This window comes from Aquarana catesbeiana, linkage group LG04 (genome assembly GCF_042186555.1).
Source record: "Aquarana catesbeiana isolate 2022-GZ linkage group LG04, ASM4218655v1, whole genome shotgun sequence".
NCBI classification, from domain to species: domain Eukaryota; kingdom Metazoa; phylum Chordata; class Amphibia; order Anura; family Ranidae; genus Aquarana; species Aquarana catesbeiana.
In genome coordinates this window covers 625,411,993-625,433,708 of record NC_133327.1, presented here as the reverse complement: position 1 = coordinate 625,433,708, position 21,716 = coordinate 625,411,993, and the positions used below count along the sequence as shown (strand labels likewise).

The 21,716-nt window shown below is 42.4% G+C and overlaps 1 protein-coding gene across 1 annotated transcript in view; it reads right to left on the bottom strand.

Annotated features, from left to right (window-relative positions):
* Window positions 1-312: 312 nt before the first annotated feature.
* The window catches only part of LOC141140833 (zinc transporter ZIP9-like), a 94,343-nt gene continuing 72,939 nt past the window's right edge, over window positions 313-21,716 (bottom strand). Inside the window, exons 6-7 of the mRNA XM_073628339.1 lie at window positions 18,691-18,825; window positions 313-10,727 (exon numbers count right to left, since the gene is read on the bottom strand). Coding sequence (XP_073484440.1) covers window positions 10,491-10,727; window positions 18,691-18,825 — 372 coding nt within the window. The 3' untranslated portion in view covers window positions 313-10,490. The remainder of the gene's footprint in view (window positions 10,728-18,690; window positions 18,826-21,716) is intronic.

Sequence of the window (21,716 nt, the reverse complement as noted above, 5' to 3'; positions counted from 1 at the left end):
CAATGGTCCGCAACATCAGCTGCGGTGCGGACATTGCTGGACTCCAGGACAGGTAAGTGTCCTATTATTAAAAGTCAGAAGCTGCAGTATTTGTAGATGATGGCTTTTAATTTTTGCAGGGGTGGGTGACCTCCTCTAAGTGTTGCCAGTGCTGTTTGTTTAGTAAAGACCATTGGCTGTGACAGCTGCACCATTACATCATCCTTGCATTACTGAAAACTACAAGGGTGTATTAAAATGATTGCCGCGACAAAAGGCGGCTGCTGAGGCTCAGTGTCATGCAAGTCCCACAAAGCTATTGTCGGAAGAGAGTACACAAAGGTGTCCTCCATGCAGAACATGGAGCTTTAATTCACAGGAAAGAAAGAAATTGAGTCAGGACTCCCTGTACAGCAAAGATGAGTAAAAAAATCCAAACTTATTCACATAGCCATACACTGCCTAGATCAATATATTTCTGCACGTGTATTATGTATGAATGTTTAGCTGTAGACAGGAAACCTGTACAAATCAATGACAGGCTGACAATGTCCATGAATATTTGCATGTAATCACGCAAGCGCCAATTACATGTGACAGATGAGCGGCTCTGTATGCAGACTGTTTGCATCTATGGACACTTAATCTGTCCCTCATCGCAGGTGATCACTTGGATGTGGACAGCAGCAGAGCATCTCAGCCTCATGGATTTGTACAGGCCAAGCGGCTGCAGCTGAACATAAACACCTAGCCGAATCCACAGCCGAAATAGGCTAATCTGGGCAGTGTATGGCAAAGAAAAGCCATGTGACTGAGCACCTAAAGTATAAATAAAGCAAGAAAAATATTTACTTTATTTTTAACCTGAGAAGACATATTTCTGTACTGAAAGCCAAACTGAAGCAAAATGCATACCTCCCAACTTTTTGAGATGGGAACGAGGGACACCTATCGGCAAAAGTATGCAGGCATAGGACACACCCCTAGCCACGCCCCCTTAAAGGAGAATTGTACAAAAAAACAAGATTGGTTAAACCCACAAGTGCTTTTTTTACCACTAATATTCCTTTATATTGGCTTTTGGAATTTACAAATGCGGCAATTTAGAAATCAGATGAAAGGTTTAGCGCTGGAAAACACTTTATGACAGATAAAAAGTGCATTTTATATACATCTATGTAGATCAGACCAAAATGAGGGACAAATGAGCAATGAGGGACAGAGGGACATTATTTCAAATCAGGGACAGTTGGGAGCTATGAAAATGTTTAAAAGAGAAGTATGGGAATCGGGTTTCAGATTCATACTTACTTAATTGGATGTAGCATTGGTTCCCCCCAGGTGCCTCTGCACTGAGAGCCGAGCGATTGAACACCGCTGATTGCTTGGTTCTCACAGCTCCCTGAGCAGAGAGTTGTAAACTGTCGGTCACAGCTCTCTGCTATGCCCTGCCCCCCCCCACACACACACTGGAGCGCTGGGTTGTGGAGGGGGCGGAGCGGCTGGCTCAGGCTCTCAGCGGTTTGCCGAGAGCCTGAGTCGAGTGTCGATCCAGGGATCTGGCGGATCCTGTCTCCGTGATCGTGATGATGTGGAGCCTGAACCGACTGACATCAGCAGAGAGCGGATTTCAGCCCACTCTCTGCTGCAAATGGGTCACAGGAGTGCAGAACGAAATGCACTCCTGTGATCCATAGGAGGGGTACAGCCAAACAAGCTTTGGCTGTACTTCTCCTTTAATTTTCTTTTCGATAGAGCGGGGATGGGAATTACAAACTGTCAGTTTTACGGCCATCTGTGCCTGTATTGATCAGAAAATCTATTGTACTACTGGCTACAGTCGGCATCCTTATACAAAGAAAACTGCCACGAAAATTCCACTTAAGTGGATCTTGCAAGTGATTGATTGCTTCATTGTTGCGAGTACCTTTTAGTATTTTATAATAAACTATTACATACTTCACAAGGACAAGGTGCTCTGTCCTCCTTTGTTCCTTGTATTTACACAGCTCAACTGCCCAGCATGATGACCTGACATTTTTCTAATGCAAATAAAGCATATGTCAGGGCAAAAATATTTGTAAAAAATCAAATCATTTGCAGTACATCTGTGTAATATGTACACATTTCCATGTGTTTATCCTTTCAAGGCCAAGACCTATAGTGGGCTGACAACACACATCCTTTTTGTGGACTGAGTGGTGTCGGCCCTGCCAGGTTTTCTTTTAACCAAACTACAAAGATCTACCCACAATACTATCTCCACAACATAATGCTAAAACATTATGTAGTCTCATGATAAGGATTGGGAGTGCCATTTACAACATACTATCCTTGAGACAACACAGAAAGTGAGAACGGGTCAGCTCAGAATTTTTGGCAAGATCAAATTTTTTTTTTTTTTCATTAATTGAACAGAAATAAATGTTTTCAATGGTATATCTAACCACCTCAATGTTGGGCACTTTCACGCCATTCCTGCTCAGGCCAATTTTCAGCTTTCACCGCAGTCACACTTTGAATGACAATTGTGCGGTCATGCCACACTGTACCCATATGACATTTGTATTTTTTTCACACAAATAGAGCTTTCTTTCGGTGGCATTTAATCATCACTGGGTTTTTATTTTTTGCTAAACAAAAAAAGACAGAAAATTTTGAAAAAAAAAACCAACACATTTTTCTTCGTTTCCGTTATAACATTTTGCAAATAATCGGCCAAAATATATTCTGCTACATTTCTTTGGTGAAAATAACCCAAATCAGTGGATATTATTTAGTCTGTAGGAAAGTTATACAATCCACAAACTATGGTATACAGTGCATCCGGAAAGTATTCACAGTGCTTCACTTTTTCCACATTTTGTTATGTTACAGCCTTACTCCAAAATAGATTACATTCATTATTTTCCTCAAAATTCTATAAACAATACCACATAATGACAAGGTGAAAGTTTGTTTGAAATCTTTGCAAGTTTATTAAAAATAAAATTTGAAAAAATCCGATTTACATAAGTATTTACAGCCTTTGCCATGACACTCAAAATTAAGCTCAGATGCATCCCGTTTCCACTGAACATCCTTGAGATGTTTCAAGACAGGATTGTATCGAGGCACAGATCTGGAAAAGGATACAGAAAAAATTCTGTAGCCTTGAAGGTCCCAATGAACAGTGGCCTCCATAATCTGTAAACAGAAGAAGTTTGGAACCACCAGGACTCTTCCTAGAGCGGGATGCCCTACCAAACTGAGTGATCGGGGGAGAAGAGCCTTACTCAGGGAGGTGACCAAGAACCCGATGGTCACTCTGACAGAGCTCCAGCATTTCTCTATGGAGAGAGGAGAATCTTCCAGAAAAACAACCATCTCTACAGCACTCCACCAATCAGACCTGTATGGTAGAGTGGCCAGATGGAAGCCATTCCTCAGTATAGGGCACATGACAGCCTGCTTGGAGTTTGCCAAAAGGCACCTGAAGGACTCTGACCATGTGAAACAAAATTCTCTGGTCTGATGAAACAAAGATTGAACTCTTTGGCCTAAATGACAAGCGTCATGACTGGAGGAAACCAGGCACTGCTCATCACCTGGCTAATACCATACCTACAGTGAAGCATGGTGGTGGCAGCATCATGCTGTGGGGATGTTTTTCAGCTGCAGGAACTGGGAGACTAGTCAGGATTGAGGGAAAGGTGACTGCAGCAATGTACAGAGACATCCTTGATGAAAATCTGCTCCAGAGTGCTCTGGACCTCAGACTAGGGCGAAGGTTCATCTTTCAACAGGACAATGACCCTAAGCAAAACAGCCAAGATAACAAAGGAGTGGTTACGGGACAACTCTGTGAACGTACTTGAGTAGCCCAGACTTGAACATTTCTGGAGAGATCTGAAAATGGCTGTGCATCGATTCTCCCCATCCAATCTGATGGCGCTTAAGAGGTCCTGCAAAGAATGGGAAAAACTTCCCAAAAATAGGTGTGCCAAGCTTGTAGCATCATACTCAAAAAGACTTGAGGCTGTAATTGGTGTCAAACGTGCTTCAACAAAGTATTGAGCAAAGGCTCTGATACTTATGTACATAGGATTTTTTAGTTTTTTTTATTTTTTAATAAAATTTGCAAAGATTTCAAACAAACTTCTTTCACATTGTCATTATGGGGTATTGTTTGTAGAATTTTAAGGAAAATAATGAATTTGATCCATTTGGGAATAAGGTTGTAACATAACAAAATGTGGAAAAAGTGAAGCGCTGTGAATACATTCCGGATGCACTGTATATCTGAAAAATGATCAATCCTGATGTACTATCTAATTTCTTAAAGGGCCCCAAAATGCCAGGACAGTACAAATATCCCCCAAATGACCCCTTTTTGGAAATTAGGCAGTCCAAGGTATTTAGTAAGAGGCGTTTTTTTAAGTGTTTTTTTTTTTTTTTGTTACAATTTTTTGGAAAATGAAAAAAAATCAAATAATATTTTTTTTTACAATATTTTAAATACCGTCACCAGTGCAGTACAGCATCATCATAGAACTGCTATGGCGGTGAACAGGGACTGTCTACTGGTGACAATATGTAAAAAAAAAAAATATATATATATATATTTTTTTTTACATACTGTAACCAGAGCAATACCATACTAACACTGTACTACTCTAGGGAGGTGATCGGGATTTTTTTTTTTTTTTTTACACACTATGATGGTTTATAACAGTGAATATCACTGGTATAAAGCAACCATTTCTAGTGAATGAAATAGATTTGCTGTGATGTGATCAATCACAGTGATCAACACAATTATTGGCATGAATCAAATCCATTCATTGTGTACAATTGTCATGTGATCTGCTGTGATTGGTCACAGCAATCACATAGTACCGGCAGCGGACTGGTACACTGATCTGTCATAGGCTGTGTCTGGTGGACACAACGGGTGACAGATGGCACTGGATGGGGGCTTACAGGGTGCGCACGCAAGGCACGATCCTGGTCCTCCCAGAATAAACAGGCTCCCACCTAGCCATCATTTTACAATTGGCTGGGTGGTAAGGGGGTTAGCAGACCAAAAGGGAGAAAATAATAAAAGATAATTGTTAGGGCTTAAATTCACTTTAGGCTATGCAGCCCGGTCTCCCTCAGCCTATGCTTAGACAGTGAAGGAGAAGCAGAGCACTGATGAAACTGCTTATAGACCAACTCCAGAAGACGAGGTCCTTGAGTCATTGATCGGCTGGTTTTAAGTGTGCCAATTTTGACTTATTATGACATTTAATTTTCCTATTATTTCCTATTATCTTTCTTTCCTCATGTTTCCTGTACAGACTTGTAGGTCTCCTCCCTATCCCCCTGTGACTAGGTCAGATATTAGAAAGCCTATTGACTGAGTTTACACTAGGAAGGCAGTGGAATAAGGGGAGCAGTAAAGTACTATCACTGCAATGTACTACCAAAGGATTACAATGCAACTCAAAAATCAATAACCTATATGAAGTAGATTGTTAGTAGTATTACCATAGAGTCCCCCCCCCCCCGAAATCGGCCAGGCTTTCAGCAAAAGTGACAGTTAGAGGGGTTGGGACAAACCAAATTACACTTTTTTAACCACTTCAGCCCCGGAAGATTTTACCCCCTTCCTGGCCAGAGCACTTTTTGCGATTTGGCACTGCGTCACTTTAACTGACAATTGCGCAGTCGTGCGATGTTGCACACAAACAAAATTGACGTCCTTTTTTTCCCCACAACTAGAGCTTTCTTTTGGTGGTATTTGATCACCTCTGCGCTTTTTATTTTTTGTGCTATAAACAAAAAAAGAGCGAAATTAAAAAAAAAAAAAAAAAAAAGCATTATTTTTTACTATAATAAATATCCCCCAAAAATATCTATAAAAGACATTTTTTTCCCCAGTTTAGACCGATATGTATTCTTCTACATACTTTTGGTAAAAATCGCAATTGATTTTTTTTTTTTTTTTACTCGTAAAATGGCGGCGATCTGCAATTTTTATCGGGATTACGACATTATGGCGGACACATCAGACACTGTTGACACATTTTTGGGACCATTGGCATTTATACAGCGTTCGGTGCTATAAAAATGCACCGATTACTGTAAAAATGTCACTGGCAGGGAAGGGGTTAACCACTAGGGGGCGATGGAGTTAAATGTGTTCCCTTTCTGTGTTCTAACTGAAGGGGGGAGGGGACTGTGTAGGGGAGATGACAGATCACTGTTTATACTTTGTATGAACAGACGATCAGTCTCTTCTCCCCTCAGAGAACCGGAAATTGTGTGTTTACACACACAGATCCCGGTTCCCGGTGTGTAACCAGCGATCGTGGGAGCCTGCCGGGCACTCCCATCGGCTCCGAGCAGGGTGCCTGCCCCTAGTGGCTGCAGGGCGAAGCGACGTTACATAACGTCGTTTCGCCCAGCCGTGCCATTCTACCGCAGTAAAACTGCGGCGGCTGGTCGGCAAGTGGTTAAGCTGGATATTAACAAATGGAACTAAAGTTCCACTTTCACAAACTGCGAGCAGGCATGCTCTTTCTTGCCGAAGAGACATGCAGTGTCTCTTCTGCAATAAAATACACTTACCTGCCCACTCACAGCGTTCTCTCACATGTAAACTAAGCTGTACATGGACAGCTCAGCTTACAGTGCTGGCCTGATCCCCGTATGCCAGGATGACTAACTCCTGACAGCTAAAGACTGGCAACACAGAAGACCGTTGGAGGAAAGGCAAGTTTTTCTTCCTTTAGTTCAGCTTTAATAACACCATATATTGTTTATCCAGGGAATATATGATTGCCTTAGGGGAAACAGAAAGGATTTTCTCCTCCTGTTGCAGGAAACTGGACCATGCATTACAGTCATGGCTAAAAATATTGGCATCCCTGCATTTCTGTCAGATAATGCACCGCTGCACCCAGAAAACTGTTGCAATTACAAATGTTTAGGCATTGTCATGTTTATTTCTTTTGTTTGTATTGTAAAGTCAAATCTGACACATTCCACGCAAAACTCCAAAAATTTAATATTTGGTAGCACACCCCTTGGAAAAAATAACCGAAAAGAATGGCTTCCTGTAACCATCATAGTTACATAGTTAGTCAAGTTGAAAAAAGACACAAGTCCATCCAGTTCAACCTTAAAAACAACCATCAATACGTTTCTTACGCCACTCTACTGGAATTTTGGACCACTCTTCTTTCACAACTGCTCCAGGTCTCTCTGATTGGAGGAGTTCCTTTTCCCAACTGCTGTTATCAGGTCTCTCCACAGGTGCTCTATGGAATTTAGATCTGGACCCATTGCTGGCCAGTTCAATACTCTCCAGCGCTTTGTCTTAAACCATTTCTGGGTGCTTTTTGAGGCGTGCTTAGGGTCATTGTCCTGCTGCAAGACCCATGACTTCTGATCGAGACAAAAATTTCTGACACTGGGCCCTACATTGTACCCCAGATTTCTTTGGTAGTCTTCAGATCTCATAATGCCATGCACACGGTCAAGACATCCAGTGCCTGAAGCAGCAAAGCAACCCCAAAACATCAGTGAACCTCCACCATGTTTTACTGTATTCTTTTAAGGTCTCGTTAATTTTTCTGAAAATAGTAGAATGATAGGCTTTACCAGAAAGCTGTAATTTTGTTTCTTCTGTCCACAGTACATTCTCCCAAAAGGATTTTGGCTTCCTCAGGTAAGTTTTGGCAAACTCCAATCTGGCTTTTTTGTTTGTTTCTGTCTCAGCAGTGGGGTCCTTCTGGGTCTCCTACCATAGCGGCCCTTTCAGCCAGATGGCGACGTAAAGTGCAAGCTGACACAGTGGTACCCTGTGCCTGACGGTCAGCTTGATTTTGTCTGGAAGTTGATCGGGGTTCTTTATCCACCATTCAAAAACAATTCTTTGTTGCAATCTTTGATCAATTTTTCATTTTTGTCCACATCCAGGGAGATTAGGTGCCATGGGCTGTAAGCCTCTTGACAATGTTGCACACAGTGGACACAGGAACATTAAGATCTCTGGAGATGGACTTGTAACCTTGAGACTGTCCATTCTTTTCCAAAATTTTTGTTTTCAATTCCTCAGACAATTTTTGCTGCTCTTTCTCTTCTCCATGCTCAGTGTGGCACACAGAGACACACAACAGAAAGATTGAATCACTTTTTCATCATTTTAACTGGTTGACGGTGTGATTTCTATATTGTCAGCCCCTGTTAATTGATACAGGTGAGTTTAATTACAAATTACAGGAGCATCACAAACCTGGAATGCAATTTATTTCTAATTTTGAGCAGGTGCCAATAATTTTACCAGTCCATTTTTGGAGTTTTGCATGGAATGTACCAGATTTGGCTTTTTGTGTCATATCAATACAAACAAAAGAAATAAACATGAAAATGTCTAAACATTTGTAATTGCAACAATTTTCTGGGCGAAGTGGTGCATTATCTGACAAATGCAGGGGTGCCAATATTTTTGGCCATGACTGTGTAAGGGTTTTTTGCTTTCCTCTGGACCAACTGTGGATATAGGGTTCTATACAGTGCATCCAGAAAGTATTCACTGCGCTTCACTTTTTTCATATTTTGTTATGTTACAGCCTTATCTTTCACAATGTGAAAGAAGTTTGTTTGAAATCTTTGCAAATGTATTAAATATAAAAAAATTATGTACATAAGAATTTGCAGCCTTTGCCATGATACTCAAAATTGAGCTCAGATGCGTCCTGTTTCCACTGATCATCCTTGAGATGTTTCGAGACGGGATTGTATGGAGGCACAGATCTGGAAAAGGATACAGAAAAATGTATGTAGCCTTGAATCTCCCAATGAACAGTGGCCTCCATTTGTAAACAGAAGAAGTTTGGAACCACCAGGACTCTTCCTAGAGCGGGATGCCCAGCCAAACTGATCGATCAGGGGAGAAGGGCTCGGGTGCCTCCTATTTTCACTAATTATCCTTGAGATGTTTCTACAACTTGATTGGAGTCCACCTGTGGTAAATTCAGATGATTGGAAATTATTTAGAAAGGCACACACTTGTCTATATAAAGTTCCACAGTTAACAGTGCGTGTCAGAGCACAAACTGAGCCATGAAGTCCAACGAATTGTCAGTAGAATGCCAGAGTCCAGACTTGAACCCGATTGAACATCTCTGGAGAGATCTAAAAAAAAAAATGGCTGTGCATCGACGCTCCCCATCAAACCTGATGGAGCTTGAGAGGTCCTGCAAAGAAGAATGGGAGAAACTGCCCAAAAATAGGTGTGCCAAGCTTGTAGCATCATACTCAAAAAGACCTGAGGCTGTAATTGTTGCCAAAGGTGCTTCAACGAAGTATTGAGCAAGGGCTGTGAATACTTATGTACATGGGATTTTTTTCATTTTTTATTTTTAATAAATTTGCAAAGATCTCAAACAAACTTCTTTCACGTTGTCATTATGGGGAATTGTTTGTAGAATTTTGAGGAAAATAATACATTTAATCCATTTTGGAATTAGGCTGTAACCCAAAAAAATGTTGAAAACGTGAAGCGCTGTAAATACTTTCCGGATGCACTGTAAATAGAGGTTTTCAATTTATTTTTTTTCTTTTAGATGAACTCTATGGACTTGTGTCTTTTTTCAACCTAAATATGTAAGTTTATAGTCTGACTGCATGTGCATCTAGGTCCCAGGCTGACAATGCTCCTGTGCATTTTCACTACAGAGAAAAGAGCTTTGTCGCCCTGTTAAAGGAAATGGAAAAAAATGATCTCCTGGCAGTATCCACAGGTAATTAAACTCTGTTACACGAGGGACAGACTACATCATATATGTCATTTTTTATTTTGCCCACAGGTGTAATGTGTAAGCTTGCACATGCAATGGGAAATTATTGCTAAATGTACTTATATGATTAAAATATTTAATATAATTAAGTGGGGAAAGGTTAGAACCTTAGGTTTTAATGGTCTGTTCCCACTGAGGAGATTCTCTTAACTTACGGTCATGTGATTGGGCTAGGATAGGAAATCTCTACAAAGGGACATAAAGAGTAAAATAAATAGACGAAAAAAAAAAAAATTGGGATTTCAACTTAAAGCAGAGTAGTATTTAAATATATAGTTTATATAATTAGATATATAAAAAAAAACACCATTGTAAAAGCAATACAAATTCCCTTTAAACAAATAACACAAACACAGCTGTCAGCCAGGTATCAAAAGTGATTGCCAGCAAACTGGACAGGAATACATCCACACTTGATGAAAACCCTGAGCAAGGCCCAGGAGAATGGTATGTCTTTAAGGCTATTTCTATTAATCACAATAATTTATTAGATTTTGTGCAAGTTAGACGTTAATACAACAATCTGGAAAACAGAGAGAAGATTTATCCTGTTCTATATAGAAAAAAGTCCTATTTATGTTCTATCATCCCAGGGAATGCACTTTTGTGTTTGGCATCATTTCCTCAGACTATTGCCAGTGGAATAATCCTGTACGTTGGCAGGGCGCGCTCAGTCCTTGTTCAGCCATCGTGAAGTCCTAATGATAGAAGGACTGGGAGGAAGGCTCCCACCACCAGCGTCAGGCTCTCTAACAGTCCCAGTCCTTGTCTGTATTCGGATGCCCCCTGGTGTTGATTGTGTCCTCGGCCGCTGATCTCTGGTAGGACGTGAACTGTGGCTACGTAGAGGAAAGTCCCGGCTGAGAAGAGCATGCCGTGTCCTGTGGCGCTGAGCCTGTGCTGTGAGCTGCCCCCTGACTGAAGAATAAGAGAGAGGAATCAAACTAAAGTCAACAGTTTTTGATTGGACTATGGGAATTTCCCATAACCCCATTGGTTAAGCCTTGTCTGTGGGAACTAATCAAATTGATCTCAATTTTTTTTCTTGCCCCACAAGATAAGCAACACTTTCAATATCTGCTAGAGCTACTTTTTCCCCTATAGTCCATTGACCTAAAGTGACAGGTCCTCTTATATGAACCCCCCACACCAACTTGTATCCACCTCCACAGCCCTCCTCCAATGTTGTGTACTCAGTATTTCTTAGAATGGGGATGCAGGACTCAGGCTGAGTGGCCAATAGTCAGTCGCAACACTATGACATGAACCGGAGCTTACACAAGGTTAGGACTCCTAGCTCCAATGAACAGAGCAGCAGGGGAGTGCAGTGAAGGTGGCCATCAGCAGGTGGTTGCAAGAGAACCAGTTTATTTTCTCCTGATTGGGCACAGCGAGAGTTTCTTTAGGAATTCAGCTGAGTATAACATTCATATTTATGGACCTGCTGGGTGATAGTAGTGCCCTGAGGATGGTATGATCATAGATTCTAATAATAGGGGCTGTAACAGCCACACACACTATATACATTTAGAATATTTCCCCCAAAAAATAAAAAAATAGGAATTTTATAACAGCTTACCTGTAAAATCCTTTTCTTGGAGTAAATCATAGGACACAGAGCCTTAAGCATTCATGTGTTGACACTGGTATACCCAATATAGGAAGTTGACTCCCCTATATAACCCCTCCTCCTTCCAGGTGTACCTCAGTTTTTGTAGCCAAGCAATATACTTAAACCCCATAAAAAGAGGGGAGGGGCCTCTGTGTCCCATGATGTACTCCAAGAAAAGGATTTTACAGGTAAGCTGTTATAAAAATCCTATTTTCTTTATCGTACATCATAGGACACAGAGCCTTAAGTAATTATTTAATGGGACGTCCCATAGCAATGCTACTTGAGGGGAGGGAGACACAACCCATAGGGCACCCGCAGACCTGAGGACTTATACTGCTGCCTGCAGCACACTGCGCCCGAAGGCGATATCCTCATTCCTCCTTACATCCACTTGATAAAATTTTGTGAATGTATGCACTGAAGACCAAGTTGCGGCCTTGCAGATCTGAGAAATGGAGGCCTGGTGACGCACTGCCCAAGAAGCACTAACCGCTCTGGTAGAGTGCGCCTTAACTTGAAACGGGGGAATTTTACCCTTTAAATCATAAGCTTGAATTATCACTTGCCGAATCCACTTAGCGACAGTGGATTTCAACGCTGCCTGTCCTTTCTTAGGACCCTCCGGCAGAATAAATAAGACGTCAGTCTTACGAATCTGAGCAGTTGCCTTTAAAATACAGTGGGGCAAGAAAGTATTTAGTCAGCCACCAATTGTGCAAGTTCTCTCACTTAAAAAGATGAGAGAGGCCTGTAATTGTCATCATAGGTATACCTCAACTATGAGAGACAAAATTTTGAAACAAATCCAATCACATTGTCTGATTTTTGAAAGAATTTATTTGCAAATTATGGTGGAAAATAAGTATTTGGTCACCTACAAACAAGCAAGATTTCTGGCTCTCACAGACCTGTATCTTCTTCTTTAAGAGGCTCCTCTGTCCTCCACTCATTACCTGTATTAATGGCTCCTGTTTGAACTTGTTATCAGTATAAAAGACATCTGTCCACAACCTCAAACAGTCACACTCCAAACTCCACTATGGTGAAGACCAAAGAGCTGTCGAAGGACACCAGAAACAAAATTTTAGACCTGCACCAGGCTGGGAAGACTGAATCTGCAATAGGCAAGCAGCTTGGTGTGAAGAAATCAACTGTGGGAGCAATAATTAAAAAATGGAAGACATACAAGACCACTGATAATCTCCCTCGATCTGGGGCTCCACGCAAGATCTCACCCCGTGGGGTCAAAATGATCACAAGAACGGTGAGCAAAAATCCCTGAACCACACGGGGGGACCTAGTGAATGACCTGCAGAGAGCTGGGACCAACGTAACAAAGGCTACCATCAGTAACACACTACGCCGTCAGGGACTCAGATCCTGCAGTGCCAGACGTGTCCCCCTGCTTAAGCCAGTACATGTCCAGGCCCATCTGAGGTTTGCTAGAGAGCATTTGGATGATCCAGAAGAGGATTGGGAGAATGTCATATGGTCAGATGAAACCAAAGTAGAACTCTTTGGTAGAAACACAACTCGTTGTGTTTGGAGGAGAGAGAATGCTGAGTTGCAACCAAAGAACACCATACCTACTGTGAAGCATGGGGGTGGCAACATCATGCTTTGGGGCTGTTTCTCTGCAAAGGGAACAGGACGATTGATCCGTGTACATGAAAGAATGAATGGGGCATGTAGCGTGAGATTTTGAGTGCAAACCTCCTCCCATCAGCAAGGGCATTGAAGATGAAACGTGGCTGGGTCTTTTAGCATGATAATGATCCCAAACACACCACCCGGGCAACGAAGGAGCGGCTTCGTAAGAAGCATTTCAAGGTCCTGGAGTGGCCTAGCCAGTCTCCAGATCTCAACCCCATAGAAAACCTTTGGAGAGAGTTGAAAGTCCGTGTTGCCCAGCGACAGCCCCAAAACATCACTGCTCTAGAGGAGATCTGCATGGAGGAATGGGCCAACATACCACCAACAGTGTGTGACAAACTTGTGAAGACTTACAGAAAACATTTGACCTCTGTCATTGCCAACAAAGGATATAAAACAAAGTATTGACATGAACTTTTGATATTGACCAAATACTTATTTTCCACCATAATTTGCAAATAAATTCTTTCAAAAATCAGACAATGTGATTGTCTGGATTTGTTTCCACATTTTGTCTCTAATAGTTGAGGTATACCTATGATAACAATTACAGGCCTCTCTCATCTTTTTAAGTGGCAGAACTTGCACAATTGGTGGCTGACTAAATACTTTTTTGCCCCACTGTAGATTTTCACTGCTCTCACCACATCAAGACAATGTAGTGACTTTTCCTCCCTGGAACATGTTTTTTGAAAAAACGATGGCAGGACAATAGCTTCCTTGTCAAAAGGACTAAGGGAATATGCTGTATAGGTTCAAATGGCTGTTTTTGAAACACTGACAAAACTAAATTCAAGTCCCAAGGGCTCAAGGGTGATTTAACTGGCGGATTAATTCGCATCACCCCTTGCATAAAATCCCAGACTAAAGAATGCGTAGCAAGAGGTCTTTGAAATAAAATCGATAAGGCGTGAGACTTGGACCTTAATAGTACTCAGGGCCAACTTCATCTCTATGCCTAATTGTAGAAAAGCAAGAATTCTGCCTATGATATATCTCCGAGGGTGCCAACCCTTGGATTCACACCAGGAAACATAAGTCTTCCAAACTCTATAATATATAGTTCTGAAAGCTGGTTTCCTTGCATTAAAGTTGAGATAACTTACCTGGAAAGCCCATGTTTCTTTAGAATGTGGGTTTCAATAGCCAGGCCGTTAAATTTAGTGTTCGTAAAGTAGGATGGAATATCGGCCCCTGTGAGAGCAGGTCTGGCCTAAGTGGGAGGGGCCATGGGCCTTCCACTGGCATCTTTACAATTTCTGCGTACCATGACCTTCTGGGCCATGCTGATGCTACCAGAATTACCGGCTTTCTTTCTAGCTTGATCCTGCAAAGAAGTCATGGCAGCAACGGAATAGGGGGGGAATGCATAGATCAGTGAGAACTGATCCCATGTGGTTACCAGCGCATCTGTTCCGCATGCGAATGGATCCCTTGTCCTGGACACAAAGTTGACTAACTTCATGCTGAAACTGGACACTAGAAGATCTACGTCTGGAGTCCCCCATCTTTAGCAAACAGCCCGAAAAACGTCGGGGTGAAATAGGGATTGCCATTTCCATGGGTCTTTGGGAACGTTTAATCTCAGAAAACGAGACATGGAAACTCCCGAAATTCTAGTTTGTATCCAAAAGACCGTGGAGAGAACCCATCTGTCCTGAATTTCCCTTTGCCAGACTTCTGAGTATTTCAGAAGTCTTTCCCCCACTCTGGTGAGGGGGGACGCCTCTTCATGATGAGGCTTTAGCATTCTGTTTTGCAGATTTGCGGCCCCAAGGCTTCTTTTGTGCCTGGGTCTGACCCTGAGGTTTTCCTCTAGAGTCTGACGGCGGAGGCCATCGCCACTGCCTAGAGGCGGATGCCCCTGGCGCAGGAGAAAAAGTCAGTTTAAATGAAGGACGTTTATACTTTCTTTCGACTGGCAAAAGAGTACTCTTTCCACTTGAAATCATCTGGATGTATTTATCCAAATCATTGCCAAATAGTCACTCCCCATGAAAAGGGAAACTAGTCAGAAGCTTTTTGCAAGGTGCTTTGGCTGACCAATCTTTTAACCAAAGGGTCCTACGCATGTGTACTAGCACAAGCGCAAGTCGGGATGCCTGGTGAATAGAATCCTTCATAGCATTTATGGCAAAACATAATGCTTTTGGTAGTTCGGCCAACTCACAGGCCTGTTGTGCAGGGAGCTCTTTAAGTGCCTTTGTGAATTGGTCCTTTAAGAACTGACAGATGCCTATTGCTGTGACTGCAGGCTGAGTAATGGTCCCTGCGAAGGAAAAAGGGGATTTTAACAGGAATTCCAACTTCTTATCTGTTGGATCCTTAAGCATTTGTGCATTGTCGACAAGTTAGGCTTTTATTCACACTGGAAATCGCAGCATCAATTGCTGTAACTTTCCATCTTTTGGTGAATTTTTCCTCCATGGGATAGAGAACTAAGAATCTCTTTGGAGGGAGAAAATGCTTATCCAGATGATCCCATTCAGCATAAATAAACTTTTCTAGTAATGCATGGACCAGAAACACATGCAAAGGTTGTAAAGGTTTCAAAGAACCCAAGGAGGAAACCGGACTTTCAGCTAACTCTGTTAGGGGTAGCATGAAAGTGGAGTGAACCATTTCTGTAAGGATTTGTACCTCAGATTGTGAAACTGATTCATCAACTGTTGTTTCCTCCGCAAAGGAATAATCGGCTTCTTTTTCCTCTCGCTAGTCTGAAGGTAATACCTCATCCTGTCCCCACTGTTCCCTTGGTAAAGGGTTTGGAGTGTGGGAGAGGGATCTAGCACGCTTCCTATCGCCTTGGATGGAGGATGCGATTAAAGCCGCTAATCTTCCTTCTAAGCCCAGCAGGGCAGAGGAGAATGCATCTTCAGTCACATATACAGGGGCTGAAGTGTGAGAAGCAGTTGCACCACCAATCGGTTCCAAAGACTCACCCTGACTTGCCATATCTGGTATCTCCGGAGAGCACGACAGTGTGGAGGCATGACTGGAGTTCCCAGCACCTGGGGGTGGAACTTTTGGTGCCTTAGTAGTAACCTTGGAAGCCATAGTGCTAAGCACAAAAGCAGAGGCACTCTAAGAACTGTTTTATTTGCTGAGCAATAGTAGGAAAAACAATGGCAGCATGGATTAATCTGATGCTAAACAATAATGTCTTTTCCTGTACTGAAAATGCCTGTGTAAACTCCTCACGTGCTCCAACGCTCCTATGTCCTGTGGTAGCCTTGCTTCAGCTGCTCTGGTAGACACCTTTAGTTCTCAGAGCATCAGCTTTTAAGCCCTCAGGTGTAAACCTGATTGTCTGTGCCGTGTGCTTTACCAGTTTGTCAGCTTGTCAGCCTTTAGTGCTTGTCACACTAGCATCACAAAACTGTTTACAAATGTAATGTGCAACAGTACCCCCAATTGGGGGGAGAGGAGAACCCCCTCCAGCTGCTAGGACACACGCTGTAAGTTAGCACAGATTGACAGGGTATACGCATTCTTACTCCCTCTAGAGGAGCTTTAAGGCATTACAATATTACATATTGAAAGAAAATTCATAGGTGCACTTTGCAGTTCCTAAGCTTTTCTCTTACCTTTTCCTTGCTACAGGATATTGCTGAAAACAGACAGATCCAGACTTCACCCATCACGGAGGGCAGCATAGTTAAACCTTCAAAGACCGGGTCCCTTTTAATAGGGGTTCCACTCCTTTGGACCTGTATAGCACCCCTCAGGACAACTTTAGGCAATGTAGCAAGAAAAAAAAAATAATAGAGTCCTGGTTCCTAGGGTCCAGCCCTCAAAGAGAAGTGTTACAGGCAAAACCTCGTTCTTCTATGAGAGGCCCGGGTACCATCCTATGGCCGCAGTGGCGTGGATGGATCTGGTTGTGGAGGCTTTTTAAATCCAGCATGGATCCCTCCTGGAGCTCCTCGGAGCACATCTTCACTCGTAACCAACACCTTAAGACACTGGTGAAAAAACTGAAGTACTCCGGAAGGAGGAGCGGTTATATAGGGGAGTCAACTTCCTGTATTGGGTATACAAGTGTCAACACCTGAAGGTGGCCCATAACCCATTAATTACTTAAGGCTCTGTGTCCCATCATGTACGATAAAGAAATAAAAGCTTTTGGTTTTCATCTTTCTAAAGTTGCTAACTTAATCATTTATCCATACCAACCGAAAAAATCATTTAAATCCAAGAACAAAATCTGTTCCACCAAACACTTGTCCCTTCACTTCTAGCATAGTAAAATTCAAAAGAATGTCTTAGTTAAAGGGAATGTAAAGGTAAAAGGTTTTAAACCCTTAATGCATTCTCTCCAACAAAACAAAACTTCTGTGCACAGGATCCCCCCCTCCCCCCACCAATGCCCCCTTATAAATACCTGAGCCCGTTCTCAAACTAGTGCTGGGCCCGAGAGTGGTGTCGCTCTCTTCTCACTGGACATGGAGGCAGCAAGGGGAGCCACTGGCTCCTGCTGCTGTTAATCACAGCCTTTAAGGAGAGAGCAGGGAGTGGGGCTGAGTCGTGCTGTTTGTGTCTATCAACACAAAGGTAACGTAAGGTAAGGCAAGGTCATCATAGAGGACAAGGAGGCACTCTTTACTTCTGGAGAAAAGGAGATTTCAAATACAGAAAGGTTTCTTCACAGTAAGAGCTGTGAAAACATTGAATAGACAACCTGCAGAGGTGGTTCTGGCCAGCTTAGTAGATTGCTTAAAAAAAAAAGCCTTGATTCTTTCCTAAATGTACATAATATAACTGGGTACTGACATTTATAGGTAAAGTTGATCCAGGGATCAGGAAGCAATTGTTTGCCCTAGTGAAGCAAATTGGATCATGCTTTGGTGGGGTTTTTCGCCTTCCTCTGGATCAACTGTGGGTATAGGATAGCATATATGGGATTGCATGATTTTTTTTTTATCAGTTGAACTAGATGGACTTGTGTCTTTTTTCAACCTAACTAACAACAAAGCTCCACAAATGTGTTGCTATGGGGACACTCAGCAGGGGGGAGGAGCCAAGAGAGCCGGTGTTCTGCCGAGAAAGTTCCCCTCGGCGGATAATGACCCCCCTGTACTGCGCAGTAGGAACAACAAGGGAGCCGCCGAAAAGAGCCGAAGCTGAACACCTGAGTCAGCTGTACACGGCGCCTGCGTGCCAAGACTATTGTAAGAAAAACTGTTTGCTTCAGGCACGGCCTCGCTGCGCTTGGCATATTAATATTCTACCTCCACCTGGAGGGTGGGGCTTTAAGGTGGACTTAGGGCAGAATGTAGTGCGCAGGTGCCGTGTAGAGCTGACGATCAGCTGTTCATCTTCGGCTATTTTCGGCGGCTTTGTAGTCGTTCGGACTGCGCATGCGCAGTACAGGGGGGTCCTTATCCGCCGGGGGAACTTTCTTGGCAAGACACCGGCAGATGACTTGAGAAGAGAAGGATAGGGGCTGTTCTGTGCAAAACCACTGCACAGGGCAGGTACGTATAACATGTTTGCTATTAAAAAAAATTGGGTTTACAATTACTTTAAAAAATGTATTTTTAAATTAAAAATGAGCTGATAGCATCTACAGTATATTATATAAAATTGTACGTGTGTGAGAGATCAGCTTACCATTGTCAGAATAACGTACGTTGTAATGGCAAGAAGAGGTGCAGCTACTGAAAATGCCAGCAGGTGCTTCTGAATTTGTTTCTTCTCTAATCCTGCATGCATGAGAAACGAGACCAGACCAAACGCTGCTGGGGCCTATGAAGTACAAAAAAATGTCTCAATACAAATAATTGTTATACATGTTACTATAACTAGGCAAAGTACATCTCTGCAATAAATAGAAACATACCTGTACATAGTGACAACTAAGAGACCACATGGCCCATCAAGAATGTTTATTTTTGTGTTATTTGGGGGGGGGTTAGCCTTTTTGTCTGAGTATAAATCCAGGTTTGTCCCAAGCATGTTTTAATTCACTTACTGTTGACCAACTCCTTACCTCTGCTGAAAGTCTGTTCCAAGCATCAACTACTCTTTTGGCAGAATATGACCTTCTAAGATCAGTTTTAAAACTTCCTGCTGCTGCTAGTTCGAGATCATGTCCCCATGTTCTAAATCTTAAACCTGAACCTTTTTCACCCTCTTGATGTATTTAAAAGGTCTCAATCATGTCTCCCCTTTCCTTCTTTCCTCCAGACTGTACATATTAGGTTTCTGAAGTCTCTCCTGATGTGTTTTATTTTTCAAGCCTTTTACCATTTTTGTTGCGTATTGCCCCAGGTTTTATCCCTTTAAGACACTACAAATACCTGCTGATCTGCCAGAAATCCATGGAGCTCCTAACTTCCTGTGCGGGCAGACAACATGTTGCCTGTGCTGCACAGAAATTCAAACCAGCATTCCCAGTCTACTGCCTGCTGGACTACAGAACTTTGTTCATCATTTAAAGTTAAACAGATGCGTTTTTCAGATTTACAATATTTTGTAAATTAACCACTTTAGCTCCGGAAGGTTTACCCACCTTCATGACCAGGCCATTTTTTGTGATACTGCACTGCGTTACTTTAACTGACAATTGCGCAACACTGTATCCAAACAAAATGTATGTCCTTTTTTCCCACAAAAGGGTTAAATGTGTACCTAGGGAGGAGCGCTTGCCAACTGTTGGGGGGGGGGGGTGCTTGTACTGTGGGAAGGCAGATCTGTGTTCCTGCTTAGCAGAAACACATGATGACTACCTTCCCTATTGACAGAACGGCGATCTGTCTTGTTTACATAGGCAGACCACCGTTGTTCTCCCCCGAACAACGACTGGCGACTCTGGCCCCGCAGATTGGCCTCTGCTGTGTCAAATCACAGTGGGAGTGGGTCGCAGGCATGCGTCCCAGACCCGGAAAGTACGTGATTTTGCACAGGAGAGCCGCCTTGCCGCTGTATAAATACACAGTATATGGTTGGTAAGCGGTTACATTTCTAAGTACCTGTTCCCTGGGATAGATTTTCAGCCTCCGCGTGGCAGTCTAACAGCAAATAGTGGCTATGACAGCACAGTGTCTTAGTGTAGTACTTCTGCCTTGCAGCATTGGGAACCTGGGTTTTAAACCCAGCCAGGACACTGTTTGCATGGAGTTTGCATGTCTTCTCTGTGTTTGCATAGGTTTCCTTCCACCCTCCAAAGACATTCTGGTAGATTAACTGAGATAGGGACCTAAACTCCTTAAGGGCAGAGACTTTTGTGAACATACAATATGCAAAGTGCGACATAGATTAATGGTCTGTATTAATATTCAGAGAACAAAGAAACCTGTCAGCTGCATCAAACAAATCATTTGAAGGTCAACTTGCACTTTGTTTCATGAGAAGACTGAAACCAAGGGAATTGTACAAGAGGATTTTGCAAAGAATCTTTCTAAGAATAAGTGCAAACTGGAAAGACAAAAAGCAAATATTACATTCCTTCTCATGACTGGCCACTCCATTCACATGAGCAATCCTAAAATCAACATTAATATAGTCCAGCAACTTCCCAGAAAAAGTCATTGCTCAAAAACCGAACAGTTGAATTAGAAGTAAATCCTGAGAGGCAGGCATCCATCGCTTCTTGTGTTGAAGTAGTAAAGTATCCCTGAAATCCCCTTAAATGTACTTGTTCTTTTGCAGGAGACTGTGGGCTTGGGGCTCAAAGATCTTCTAGATGGATACCAGGGAAGCTTTGTTGATCTTGGAGAACATCTGCCAACAGTTTTGTCAAAGATCAGGAGATTAAATGTGGTTTAACCACTTCAGTCCCGGAAGGTTTTATCCCCTTCCTGACCAGAGCACTTTTTACAATTTGGCACTGCGTCTCTTTAACTGGTAATTGCGTGGTCATGCAATGTTGTACCCAAACGAAATTTGCGTCCTTTTTTACACCCCAGAATACATTCTGCAGCTTCTCCTGAGCACGGGGATACCACATGCGTGGGACTTTTTGGGAGCCTATTCGCGTACGGGCCCCGAAAACCAATCACTGCCTTCAGGATTTCTAAGGGTGTAAATGTTTGATTTTACTCCTCACTACCTATCACAGTTTTGAAGGCCATAAAATGCCAAGATGGCAAACCCCTCCCTCCCTCCCAAATAACCCCATTTTGGAAAGTAGACACCCCAAGCTATTTGCTGAGAGGCATGTTGAGTCCATGGAATATTTTAGATTTTGCCACAAGTTGCGGGAAAATGACAAACTTTTTATTTTTTTTGCACAAAGTTGTCACTAAATGATATATTGCTCACACATGCCATGGGAATATGTGGAATTACACCCCAAAATACATTCTGCTGCTTCTCCAGAGTATGGGGATACCACATGTGTGGGACTTTTTGGAGCCTAGCTGTGTACAGTGCCCCGAAAACTAAGCACCGCCTTCAGGATTTCTAAGGGTGTACATTTTTGATTTCACTCCTCACTACCTATCACAGTTTTGAAGGCCATAAAATGCCAAGATGGCATAAACCCCCCAAATGACCCCATTTTGGAAAGTAGACACCCCAAGCTATTTTGCAGCTCTCATTTGTTTTTGGAAATGAAGATAGAAAAGAAAAATGTATTTTTTTTTTTTTAAATTTTCAAAACTTTGTGACAAAAAGCGAGGTCTGCAAAATATTCA